General features: G+C 37.3%; 1 protein-coding gene across 1 annotated transcript in view; it reads right to left on the reverse strand.

Moving 5' to 3' along the window:
• The window catches only part of LOC104559641 (dynein axonemal heavy chain 5), a 163,405-nt gene that overhangs the window by 72,786 nt on the left and 76,852 nt on the right, over positions 1 to 13,767 (reverse strand). Inside the window, exons 48-55 of the mRNA XM_061994521.1 lie at positions 10,927 to 11,016; positions 10,592 to 10,828; positions 9,896 to 10,063; positions 5,715 to 5,921; positions 4,050 to 4,379; positions 2,050 to 2,256; positions 1,720 to 1,962; positions 750 to 904 (exon numbers count right to left, since the gene is read on the reverse strand). Coding sequence (XP_061850505.1) covers positions 750 to 904; positions 1,720 to 1,962; positions 2,050 to 2,256; positions 4,050 to 4,379; positions 5,715 to 5,921; positions 9,896 to 10,063; positions 10,592 to 10,828; positions 10,927 to 11,016 — 1,637 coding nt within the window. The remainder of the gene's footprint in view (positions 1 to 749; positions 905 to 1,719; positions 1,963 to 2,049; positions 2,257 to 4,049; positions 4,380 to 5,714; positions 5,922 to 9,895; positions 10,064 to 10,591; positions 10,829 to 10,926; positions 11,017 to 13,767) is intronic.

The following is a 13,767-nucleotide window of genomic DNA, read 5'->3' on the forward strand; positions in this document are numbered from 1 at the left end:
CTTTGGCTCTACATTTTTTGCTTTCCCTCTTGTTTTTTGCTCCAACTGTTTCTTCCTTCTGCTTCTGGGAAACATCAAGAGGCTCTAATTTGTGGTTTTTTCTCTTTTCTTTCCTCAGAAATCTCATAATATTGTTAAAAGACCTAATATATCTCTAATATATCTCTAAGTACCATTTTTCACTGTGTTGTAGTAGTTTGCAGAGTGGCATACATACTTTTGGCCCTCACTGCTTACCCCGTCAAACCTATGTCAAAGGGAAGCAGAAGACAATAACTACTCCTAGTCACTTCAAATTTCTACAAATTACTAAATTACAGCACTGTGAACTATTAAGTCATTGACAGCAGTTGTAATAACACAGTCTGGTTACTTAAGCATCTACAGAAAAAATATTATTCCCCTGGCCATCAGCATTTATCCAGTATGTGGAATACACCAGCAGATCATTTGATGTTATTATCAGTGAAAAATGGTACTTCAGTGCGATTTCACAAGGGTGCGTGGCATACCCATGTGCTGAAGAAAAGATAGACTTCTTGTTCAATAAAGGTAGCAAAGCATAAAGGTAGCAAAAGAAAGACCTCATCTGTAGATTGTTCATTTGCACAGATGCTTTTGACTGAAAACATAGCTTACAACGAGGGACAAAATGTTTTACAGGTTTTCATTTCTTTAAGTTGATTGTGAGACATTCATTACTATGGCAAATTAAGGAGCAAGTGTCTATGTACACTGTATCGTGTTACCTTGTCAAAGTAATTTGAAAGCTCTCATATCCAGCAATATATGATGCTAGTCTCGTCAGACTCTGTTTTCCAGATCCACCCACACCCACCAACAATGCATTTCCTTGTGGAGTACGAATAATCCGTGATATTTTAATCAAATGAATGATTGCATCCTGTGTATTGAGAGAAAAAGAGATGAAATTATATAAAAATAATATAATTTATATTCCACTAGAAGCACATCACCAAGCAACTGCCTCTCAACAGCTAGATGACTTCTCTGGAGCCTATGCCAAAGACTCAATTCTGTACTCATCAAAATCAACAGGAGACTTCCTCCTGACTTCAGTGAGCAGCAGGGCTAGCCCAAGAGAAATGTCCTTGTATCAAGCTCATGTAAAGTGATGTCATATGCAGTGTTTGTACTCAGTAGAGTTGAGGGCATGCTCCTTAGAGGACAGAAGGAAAAGTAGAAAAGATATGGATTAACACCCTCCCCCAATCTTTTAGCTGAGCTATTTATGGGCTCTCTAAATAGGATGCCAAAAGTAAAATGCAAGTACAGTATAGAAAATTCTTATTCAACTGCTGCATTTGTTTTATTACAAGAGTTAATCTGAAATGCTCTAAAAATCTAGCAAATCATCCAGCCTGAAGTTGATGAAAGCATTCTGCATCAAAAGACCTTTGAGAGAGTGGTAACTTTCAGAGATGCAAGATGATTCAATGTGCACTGTATAAATAAATGAGTTGTACTTTGCATTATGCAAGCAGGAGAAAGAAAAAATGGGGAAATGCAAAGAGATGGAGTAATTTTTGCTGGCAGACAGCAGCATGGCTTTATAGAATACATTTGTAAGGTTCACTGGACAGACAGATGGCCATTCTGAGCTTTTGCCATAATATTTTGATAGAAACATTCAAGATCCATGTATAAGTAAGTTCAAAAGATTAGGCACTTTCTATATTAATGTAATTACAGGCTTACCTTGAAAAATACTAAATCCATCTTTGATCCTCTGATGGATTCATTGTACTGTTGCATAAACATCTGTAATCTTTCAGCCAAATAATCCAAAGATGGGATAGGTTCGTAAATTTTAGGAGCCATCAACTCAGCATCATCAAGTTCATCTCCAGTAGCTTCTGGGACATCACGCAAGAAATCTACAAAGTACGATTCTGTGGATTCATCTTCAAATAGATTTTGACCATGTTCTGCAGAAGCAATCTACAACAATACATGAAGGACTGCTATAGTAATGAAACATTTAATTGGCTTCTTTGAGTGGCAAATACGGGAATGCTATTTGCCTACCTTTTTCATCATATCTTCAAACCAGTCTTTATCACTTTGGCTGATGAATCTATCTGCAATAACACGTCTGCATTCATGCTGGAACAAGGCTACCAAAACACTGATGCTCTGGCAGACTTCAGGAGTAACTGTAAGTATTCCTTGCCAAATACGACTGAGGTCTCGTAAATTAAAGATGTAATGAAATTTAGCTGGAGTTGGTAACATCTAAAAAATAATGTCATAAGCTATATTCAAGTATCTATTAAATAAAAATATTTTTATCTAACTTTAATATGGAAATTTTCACAAAGTTCAAAATCAATAGTGCATTAAAACAAAAATACATGCATGGCATTGAAGAGGCAATGGGAAAAAATGAAGACATGACAGCAGCAATGACCAACTCTTTAATTTCACATAGATTTCACTCAAGTGTCTTTGAATCTTTCAAGTCCAAGGAACAAGCACTGAAGGGTAGACAAGATAGGTCAGTTAATCATGAGATTGAAAGCCACACTTAAAACATCAGCATCGCTTAACTTGTGGTATTGCTCCTACCTTTGCTTCCATATAATTTCTGTCACTCTTTTATCCTTTCCAAGAACGTATGAGGGACAATTCATGAAGAAAATGGAAAGCAGATGAGGAAAAGCAGATGAGAAGAAGCAAAGAAAACAGAAGAAAAATGAGAACAGGATTTGAAAAAATGAACAACTTAAAGTTCTGGGCCCCTCAGTTCAAGAAGGACAGGGAGCTGTTGGAGAGAGTTCAGCGCAGGGCCACCAAGATGATGAAAGGAGTGGAGCATCTCCCTTATGATGAAAGGCTGAGGGAGCTGGAGCTCTTTAGCTTAGAGGAGGCTGAGGGGTGACCTCATTAATGTTTACAAATACATAAAGGGCAGTTGTCAGGAGGATGGAGCCAGGCTGTTCTCAGTGTTGTCCAATGATAGGACAAGGGGCAACGGGTACAAGATGGAACGTAAGAGGTTCCAAAGAAACACAATGAAAAAAATCTTCACTGTGAGGGTGAGGGAGCACTGGAACAGGTTGCCTAGATGAGTTGTGGAGTCTCTGTCTCTGGAGACATTCAAAACCCACCTGGGCGAGTTCATGTGGTCCTGATCTGCCAGGGTGGTTGGACCAGATGATCTCTCGAGCTCCCTTCCAACCCTTAAGATTCTGTGATTCTGTGATTAATAAGCTCCATTTCTTTTTAATATATTGGTCCATAGTTGACAAATCGTTTCACTAGAACTTTATTTTGATGTGTAAGCCAAGTTTATGTCTACAGTTGAGTTAAGAAACTCTGAACAACCTTTCCTGAGCTAGAGAACATCATGTATCAAATCCCTGCCTATCTCTCTCTCTCCTCCACTCTCCTCTGCTTTTTTCATTATAATATCACTTTAGCACATATTTCTATGCCATAATTTTACGCTTCACATTTCAAATTCCTTCATGTAAATTTTATTTTCTATTTCAAAGTAACATTTGCTTAGAAATTGCAGTTAAATGCTTTTACAATCTTTTTGAAATGGAAGAAGTGAATATTTGGAATTTACTAAATTCCACATTCCATTTGTTTTGAACTGATTCTCTCTCCATTGAATCTTGCTTCTTTCTCTCTAACGCAGATGTTTATATTTCACACAATCCCAAATATCTTTATAGAAGATTCCCATCTAATTTTTAATTAATGGTTCCTTATGCCCTTGACATTTTCTTAACCAGAAGACCTCTTAATCTTCCTATCAGCTATGCTTACTATATTATACTTATATAACATAATTCTTATATTATCTATAGAAGGCACTGCATATAATTATGTTTTCAGACAGTTAACCAGGTGCTGACAGCAACAAACTCAGAACAGAGGCACCAGCCAGCAGCTCTACATATAGGTCAAAGCTTCAGAAAATGAAGTATGAACAAACTAGACAGTAAAAACAACCCTGGATCTTGTTTCTTTGTCATGGTATAGATATTTCAAAGGCTTCTTAAAAGAAGCAATTTTACCTTTGCTTTTGTTGTTTGCCAAACTTTTCGAGTTGTAGATACTAATGCTGAAGCCAGTTTACATATTTCTGCAGGGAAATGTCTTTGTTCACAGAAATAACCTTCAGCTATAGTTCGAAATATTTTGTCAATAGAGGAACTGGAAGGCAGTGTGCAGTTGTAGATGGTGAACTGACGCTTCAGGCGCTGTGGGATGTCATTCCGACCTCCCCCAGGGTGAATCATAGCAGCTACAAACTGGATGTCAACAACATTCGTAAATTCTCCTGGCTTCTCCAAATTGTAGAAACCTTTCTGTTCCATCAGTTGTCTTACAATCTCATTGGTGATCTATTCATTGCAATAAAAATTAAAAAAAACCAAAAAAAAAAGAAATGGATCAGTTAAGTGGTTTAGGGTTCTCAAAATAAGGAAAGAAGAAATACTCAGTATAATAAATAGTAGACAGAAGAAAGGGAGAGCAGTGAATGGCATCTACTTTGACTTCAGGAAGGCCTTTGACACTGTCTCCCATAAAAACCTCATAAGATAGCTCAGGCAATGTGGGTTGGATGAGTGGACAGTGAGGTGGATTGAGAGCTGGCTGAATGACAGAACTCAGAGAGTGGTGGCCAATGTCAACAAGTCTAGTTGGAGGACTGTGGGTAACATGGCATGTCTTTTTTCTGTAGTTCCCAGTGACAGCACAAGGGGTAACAGACACAAGCTGGAACACAAAAGGTCCACTTAAACTTGAGAATTTTCTTTTGTGTGAGGGTAAGGCAGCCCTGGCACAGGCTGACCAGAGAGGTTCAAAACCTGCCTAGACATGTTCCTGTGTGACCTGATCTAGATGAACCTGCTTTAGCAGAAGGGTTGGACTCTAGAGGTCCTTTCCAAACCATTCTGTGATTACATGAAGTATCCTGATGGACACTTCAGCAATTTATAAAGCCATGTGGCTGTATGTAAGCTTCACATGCTAGGTAGCTGTTGATATGAGAAACATTTATTCATATTTCCATCATATCAGTCTAAGAAAATTCAGCACTTTAAAGTTTCAAGCCAGACTAAATATTCAGGTTGACACAGGAACTTAGACAGTGACAAAGAATGGTTAGTTTAGCACACAGTATAGTCACACATTCACCTTTATAGAGGCAGTGAGAGAACAGGATTACAGAGCTATACTGGGAACAGGAAAATTACTTTTTCTCAGCAGTAATTTCCTTTTAAGTCAGATTTTCAAATTATAAGTCTATAAGTATTCACTTATCAATGCCCCAAGACATCTCTCTAGCCTTGGATGTCAACTGTGATGTTAGATTTCACCTAATAATAACTACTTAAAAGTCCAGAGCAAACTGAAGAATGAAAATGTCACTGAGTGCTTCTTGGATTTGCATGTTTCCTTCAAGCTCTGTATGTAACCAAAATAAAAGGCTTAAAAGCTACAATGGTTGCACCAAGTAGCTTGATTATGACCCTAATTTTTGGCAACTGACAGATTATTATTCTTGGCAAAAACTGGCTTGGGGAAATTGCTTTTAGTAGATGTACTTAGTCTAATCCACATTATCATACCTTTTTCCTAAATTTTCCTATTTTTGCCATTCACAGATCAATATTTCCATCAGCAGCAATGGTAAGACCACCAATTTCCAAATGTTAATATTTTCCTTTTACCTGATCACCCCACTCATTAATCACAGGCATGTTGATGTCATCAATAAAGACAGTCATTTTCTTCCCTGCTGGAGGACCATAGGTGGTGCCCATTCTTTTATCTATGTAACTTTCTATGCTCCTTTGGAACATATTTGGCAGAGTTGCAGAAGAAAAGTTTAGGCATTTGGTCAAGTGAACTTCAGGATCATACTTGCTTGTGTAATCCTGCAAGATAAACCAATTTTAAGTGCACCAGTAACTCCAGATTAATTCAGGCAAAAGGAAATGCAGATGCTCAGCAGCCCTGCAAAAAGTAGATATACACAAAATCACAGTCTTGTTATTAACTGCAGAATGTCAAACAGCAGTTTATTTAAGTAATATTGTCTCTGCCCTGAAATTCAAACATAGTTAATGTTTTGCATAAACTTTATAAATATCAACATGTATAAGCTTTTAACAGACTTTTCTAAGTGTTAGAAAAAGTAGACCTGACAACTAAAGATGCAAATAAACTTTGTATTAGCAATCATCAATGCTTTTCTAAATTCAGGCTATCAGTGATAATCTATTACAGAAGTCTGCAAGGAACAAAGGAAAGAACAAATCCTTTTTCAAGTTTACACTACAGCACCATATCTTACAACAAAAACAGTGTAAAAGAATAGTAGTGTAAAATTAAACCCAGCTACATCTCATTTACTGATAGTTATCCTCTCCTAATGAAGAAAGGAATCCTTGGGTTTTACAAATGCATACAATTCTCACAGCCACTGATGATATTCTAAGGCAACCAAGTTCCACTTTTAGTATTTAGTGAAATTTTATAATAGAACCAGAAAGAAAAATATGTAACCCCGGAGTCACATCAAATCATATATATAAAGCATGGGAAACATTTTGTTCAGCAAGAGTCCTGGGACGCAAAACAGTATTAAGAAGTCCAGATAGTCATTATTTCATTTAAAAAATTCAGTCCTTCTGCAATGATGACAAAGTTAAAAATAACTTAAATTCTAATCTTTATCACAGGGTTGATTAGAAATATTCCCATTTTGGTACCTCAGAAAAATAAATATATATCATTGCTGACGACGTGCTCTAAGAACAATTCCAGTGAGATATACACTCTGTGTGACAACAGAAAGGAAGATGCAGATATGCCTTGCCCCCTCCCCAATATTTTTATTAATAATATTAAACTGTTAATTTTGTTGATACAATATTGATACAATGATCTAAGTTTAAGAAAAAGTGTCCTTCAGAAACAGCTTTTTCTCAGACATCATGTAAGTGAAAGTCTACATACAGAAAGAATATGCAACTGTCCTCTATTTGGTGAGTGCTCTTGACAGCTGATGGGTTGAGCAGGTCACTTGGGGCTCCAAGAGCTTTAACAAAACTAATGTCCCAAGTGCAGATGCCCAGGTATTAGCAGCGGTGGCTGTAGGGTAGCCTTCTGCAAGAAGAGGACAGGGCTTTCCCATGCCAGACAAAAACAGTTCCAGTCAGCTCCAACAGGACCACCTGGAGCCACTCAGCCTGTGTAAGAAAGGGCAAAATGCTGCCTGGCAGTTTAGAGAGAGAAGGGAGAAAAAAGGTGAGAGAAACAGTCCTGCAGACACGAAGGCAAGAGTAAGGAAGACAGGAAATATTCCAGGAAAGATTTCTCTGCAGCCCATGAAGAAGATCACTGTGAAGCAGTATCTCCCCGCAGTCATGTAGGCCACAGTGGAGCAGAGATCCACCTTCAGCCCATGGAGGACCTCATGCCAGAGCGGATGAATATGCTCTGAAGGAAGCTGTAGTACATGGAGAGCCCACATCAGAGCAGGTTCCTGGCAAGAGTTGAGGCCTGTGGAGAGGAGCTAACACAGCAGCAGTTTTTCTGGCAGGAACTTGCGGCTCCATGGGAGACTCACACTACAACAGTCAGTTCCTGAAGGACTGGGTAAGCACTTATACCGGAGCAGTTCATGAAGGACTGTATCCCAAGGAAGAAACTCCACGTGTAAGTAGGGAGCAGCGTGAGAAGGAAGCAGCAGCAGAGAGGAATTGTTATGGACTGACCATAGCCCCCAATCCCCTGTGCTGCTTGGGGAGGAGTATGCAGAGTTGGAGATGAAGGAGTGAAAGTGAGACTAGGAAGAAAGGAGAGGTGACGGGAGAGTGTTTTTAGTGTAGTCTCTTTTTTTCACTGTCCTATTCTGTTTTAAATACCAATAAATTCTATTCATTTTCCCCTAATCAAGATTGTCTTGCCCATGACTAATAGTGAGTGATCTCCCTGTCCTTATCTCAACCTCTGTCCTCCTGAGGAAGAGGAGGCAACCAACAGCTTTGGGCAAAATTCCCCAGTCCAGTCTAGGTGGGGGTCTTGCAGCTGGCCAAGGTCAACCCACCGCAACTGTGAATACACAACCATTCAAAATACACATTTGTATTTTATTCATTAGGTAATCTCAGAATCTATACATGGTAACAGTAATATACGATAGTACATAAATGAGAATTGTCTTTGAAAAAGAAGTTATTTAATGGGATTATTTTTGTTACTTAAATTGACAGAGAATTTTCAACTCTACCATACTAGTTTCACGTTAAATTGTGGGTTTTTTGCAATTAAGGAATATATAGTACAGAGAGTAAAGGCCTCCAATAACACTCCATTATAAACTCTTTATTTTGATATATATTGATGTGTTACTCAATGCTGAAGATTACTTCAGATTACTACCTGAAATATTCTTTATTAAAACTTTTTTTACTTTTTCAGTACACCAGCTACTTGTATTTGGAAACCTCTTTTCCACGAGGTGTAGTAAAGTAAAGTTCTACAGAAGGTGAAAACTGAAGGGGAACAGTTGTGACAGCAGTCAACTTTCACTCCTAATCTTAAGTGAGATCAAATATCTACTGGCATTACGCTCCCTTATGTAAGGAACATACTCTGCTCTATAGGATAGACACGGGGTTAGCAACTCCCAAGAATCACCTCCAATTATTTTTAGGGACAGGAATGGCAGCTGAAGGCCAGTATCTGGCCAAAATCCAGTATGCAGAATATCAAGACCACCACCCAGACTCTGCCTCTTCACTCTGCTAAAATAGTTCTCCAGCTGGTGCCAGGAACAGAGGTTGACATTACACCGGCATGCATGTTGGCATCAACAGCTATGCTGAAAAAGGAGTATTAATGGATGTTGGCATTCATACAACTCGTTCTATGTCAGGGCTCAGAAAGCACATGGCCAGGGGACAAAAAATGGCTCCAGATTTTAAGAAAGCCAAAGGTCATTTTAGGCTGGTGTTTTTTTCAGTTATTTTCAATTTCAAGACCTCTGCATATCCTTCAGTGGAGGTGCAGATGCCTGTATGGCAAATTCAGATGTTGCATCAGTGGATTGGCTTTATTTAACTACCTCTCATGATCAAAGAATCTATAGATTGCCTTGAAAAATACAGACAGTATGCTGAAAACCATTACATTTGCCCATTTTTCAAAGGGGTGCCAAGTTTGGCATGACATATGGGATTGTTCAGCCTTTTGATTATTAGCTCTACTGTGGTAGGTTATTAATTTTTTAAATGTCATATGATTAACTTGCATCATTTTACAATATGGAAAGCATGCGTTTGTTAATTTAATAGCAGAACTGTTATTATTTCCTTCTACAGAAAGAACAACATATCATTTTCAGTAAAAGAATTAAGAGAGCAGATAATAAACACTAAATTTGCTCTGATAAATCACCCTGAGTAAGGAAGGAAGTTCTTTGTGTCTCTTCAGTTTGACTTGTGAAGAAAGTCTGTGCAACAAGGGTGTACAAAAAAACAGTTCACACAAAGCATCACTGACGAAGCACAGGGAAATAAAAGTCATCCAAGGTTCAATATTTTCTTAGCAAAATCTCCAGTTTGACTTCTCAAAAGAAAATATACGAAAGAGCATTTATCACATGACCTTGTGGCCATAGTTAGCAAAGTTTAAAAGAACGCTTTATACTAAAGTATAGATACTTGTGGATTTTTGCTTGTAGGCCACATGAGTACTGGCAAAACTTCACAGTAAGAATGCGAGCATGCAATCTGAAGAAAAATCAAATAAGTCTTACACTTCAATTTAACATTTGTGCCAAAGTCAATTATTGCAGTGTTATCATGCAAAGATATTACTTTTTTTTTTCCATTCCACCTACCTTAATCATAACTGTTTTTGCTGTTCCCTGTTCCCCAATTAGCAGAACAGCTTTTCCTTGCTTCATAATAGTATGCATTAGAAAGTCTGTTCGGACACTGTCTACATTTGGAACTAGAATGGAAGTATATTCTGGCACTGAATCTTTAGGGTAAACATATTCAGGGACCTGCATGAGACAGACACGCAAAAAGTTTGACACTTTCTATCTGCCAACATAATCACTTTGCATTACAACACAAAACTAAATGTACTTTATAAAATGTACATTAACAAAGTGTTTCTTCCTGAAAGCCAAGTATCTGTTTATAATCAATCAGTACCTTGCCAAGCTTTTCTAAAAGATTTCCTAAAAATATCTGGTTAGACTAACCAGATATTTTGACTCCACTATTCTCCATTATATAACAAAAGCTTTTCCTTGCTGAGAGTTCTTAAATAGTAGGGCAATAGACAGTAGACAAAGCTAAGATCACTTCTGTTTCACTTCCAAAGCTATTTCAAATACATGTTCCTAGTCTCTGGCAAAGATATTTACAGAGAAAAGACAATCTTTAAAAATAAAGTCTTGAGTATTTGCAAGGGTCAATCTTTCTAGCCAAATTATGAAAGGTTTTAAATAATAAAATAATATGCCTCTTACTAAAGCTATCTGGTATACTCATTAAGAAATCTTAACATGTCACAGCATACGAACCTTCTTTGACCAGTGCTCCCACTGGCCACAGGCATTGACAACAAATTCAAACATAGTCTCTTCTCCATGCACAGCTGGAAGTTCTTTCACTGCAGAGTGCTTCCGTAGGAACAGCTCCATTTTCAGCCTGTCATCTGGTTCCAGAAGAGCTCCGGCTGACCACATAACAGCAAAAATGAACAAACGAGCAATATGTTCCTCACTGAGCTGCTTCTCATCTCGGCTGGACAACAACCCCTGCAAAGTAGATGCAACATGCAACCACTGTCCTCCGAGAACAATGTCCCAGCACAAGTAACAGGATGACAGAGAGAAAAACTGAATGCCATATCTACCTGTAGGAGGTCAATAGCTTGTTTGATGTACATACATTCTAAAATTGCCATTTTTGGTGTCACGGCAGAGAAAACAAAATCTATCACATCCTGGAAAGGAAAAACATAATTTAAAGAATCTTTAAGCAGTTTCAATGGTATAGTTTATTTCTAGATGAGACCAATTTCTCAGTTTCAAATATATTCTTTATTACAAACACGATTTTTCTTCATTTCTGGAATTACAAATATTCAGACTTAGACTATAAAATTTTTGCAAGATATTAGAAAAATAACTCTGATGTACGACATTCAGAAGAATTATTCATATGAGTTCCATATTGCCATTTCCTGAAAAGCAATTTGACGACTGCTTTGCAGTTACATCTGGGATCTGCCATTTGTGCTTCTCACTGGAGATTTTAATCTACCATTGCCATTTTGTAGTAAGAAGATAAAAGCGCTAGAACTGCTGTAATGATACATATATAATGCACAACCACTACAAATTTCTATCTGTCTGATCTGTTCTGACTGTACCATAATGTAGCTGTCCCTCTTGAAACCAATACCCTCAGTTTTCTGTACAACCCTGTCAGGATCCAAAGGGAATTTTGCAATTTATTTTAATGGAACCTGGACTTTCCTCAAGTTACTCCATAGCGATGGCTACCGTGCCTCTCTTTGCCAGGTGTTCTTCAACATCTTTAACAAAGTTGCAAGTTGATGTGAAGTCCTCCATGAGATTTGCCTTTCAGATTTATTTTTAAATATCGATTGCCATCCATAGTAAATTATAACCTGTTTTCACACTCATTTAACAGTCTTTAATTCCCTCCCTATAGGCTTCATTTGCCTTCCGTAATCTTTGGAAATCAAAGCTACCTACTCATTCTGGGAAGTAAAAGTACAACAGGGATACTACAGGAGCCAGTAATTTTTGAGGATTTCCATTTACAGCTCTCCTGTCTTGTCAGTGAGAGAGACTTTAATCACCCAAACAGGTAAACTATTACCTAAATATTTTTCAAAAATCAGTGAGCTGCTTACCAGCTTTGTTCCAATTTTCAGTTTACTTTTTTTGCTACTAGAGCTAAGTATTTATGCTGAGTATTTATTGTCACAGAGACTGAATCAAGATTTTTACTCATCCTCCTGAGCTTCATCTCACTAGAATAGTGGGTAACAGGGTATCACATACAACAAAGATATATATTACAAGAAAAAACTCACTTATGCCTCTTAACTTAGAATAGGGCTCATGGCTAAGTGGTCTGAGAAAGAAGTGAGTCTGAATGTGGGCACACAGAGGAGGAGGAAGGCTTAGAAAACATCCTTTTTTGTGTCATTTCTTGTTGACTAGCAAAAGTGCTTCTACTACTGTGTGTTGCTTTTTTTTAGCTTTCCCTCTAAAATGCCTGGTTTGCATCCAGCAGTACACAGTGTACACAAGTGACTAACTGAGGGTCTTAGGTCTTGTGGGTGCCACAGGAATGGGTAGAAGTAAGGCACTTCAAGCAGCATGGGAATTCAAATCTAAAGCCTTTTAAAATTTGGATCTAAATCTCTCTGAGATTCAGTTTTGTCATCTGTAAAATAGACTAGACATCTCCCAGGGCACTGCAAATTGTTTAATAATTGATTTGACACACTCAGAATAAAGATATTTCATGAATCAAAGCAGTCTGTACTTTCAAGAGCCCAGTATTCACCAGAATGAGTCTTACTATACTTATGATTCCTGTGAGGTTTGTGTAATTCCTGTTCTTTGAGTTTCTGAAGAAAAATAACAGGTCTGTATAGACTAATATTTTATTACTATAATTTTTAAAGAAAGAAGGATGTAAGATCAAGATAAAAATTAGCATGAATTAACTATTTATTAAGGTATTTTGTTTGGACAGAGGGTCTGGAAAAATGAGTTGGGCCACGACACACATAATTTTTGAAGAATTTGGATTAGGAATTTGCTGTCCCTTACAAGGAGGCTTCAAAATGAAGTCATATAGTAAAAACTCATACAAGAAAATACCCTATTGCACATTCTAAAGCCACTATGGAATTCACATGACTGTAGAATGCTCGTTAGGATGAGAAACTTGTAATATAGACAAAGGGTTTAGCCAAGCATGAGAAAAATTAAATAATGCAGTGATTAATATTTGTGAGATTAATTTTAACCGCAACATTTAAATATTAAAGCTTATATATTCAACTCCATGCTCCAGATGCAACAGCAACCTTTATCCAAGCAAGATTAGAGTAACAATTAATTCAGTGGGAGAATAAGTCATATCTAACTATTCTGCTGTTTATGGGACTTCTCTGAAGTCTCCCCAATAGGTCAGGAAGTGATTCAGAACACTAAATCAATTTATTTATTTATTTAAAAGGTTAAAGAAAAAAGTGAGTATAATTAAAAACACTAGATGTTTTTTATTCAAACAATTGACTATTTATTAAGGTATTTTGTTAACTATTTTATGAAGGTACATAGCCATGCTGAAACACGTTACTCACTAAGACTCATCACTACTTTGAGCTTCACACTTTGCAGACAAACTAAATAACGCTACTCAGGTAATTATTTTAATTATTTCAGTTCTTTGAATCTGTCACACAGAATTATTTCCATCAGCTAAGCAATTCTGTTGCTTAAAGGTAGCAGCATCATTCACAGACAAGAAATTGGCAACATAGCTTTTAAATTTAAGAGAGTAGAGACTGTACATGGGTATGAGAATTTAACTGAAATCTCTCCTAAGCAGGAAACATTGCTAAGAAGAAAGCTCAGAAAGGGAGAGGAATAGTCCAACCCCTCAGTCACTGTTTTTTAAAAAATGTTGAAAGAACTCAAAGCTA

The sequence above is a fragment of the Colius striatus genome, chromosome 4, assembly GCF_028858725.1.
Source record: "Colius striatus isolate bColStr4 chromosome 4, bColStr4.1.hap1, whole genome shotgun sequence".
In the NCBI taxonomy this organism is placed as follows: domain Eukaryota; kingdom Metazoa; phylum Chordata; class Aves; order Coliiformes; family Coliidae; genus Colius; species Colius striatus.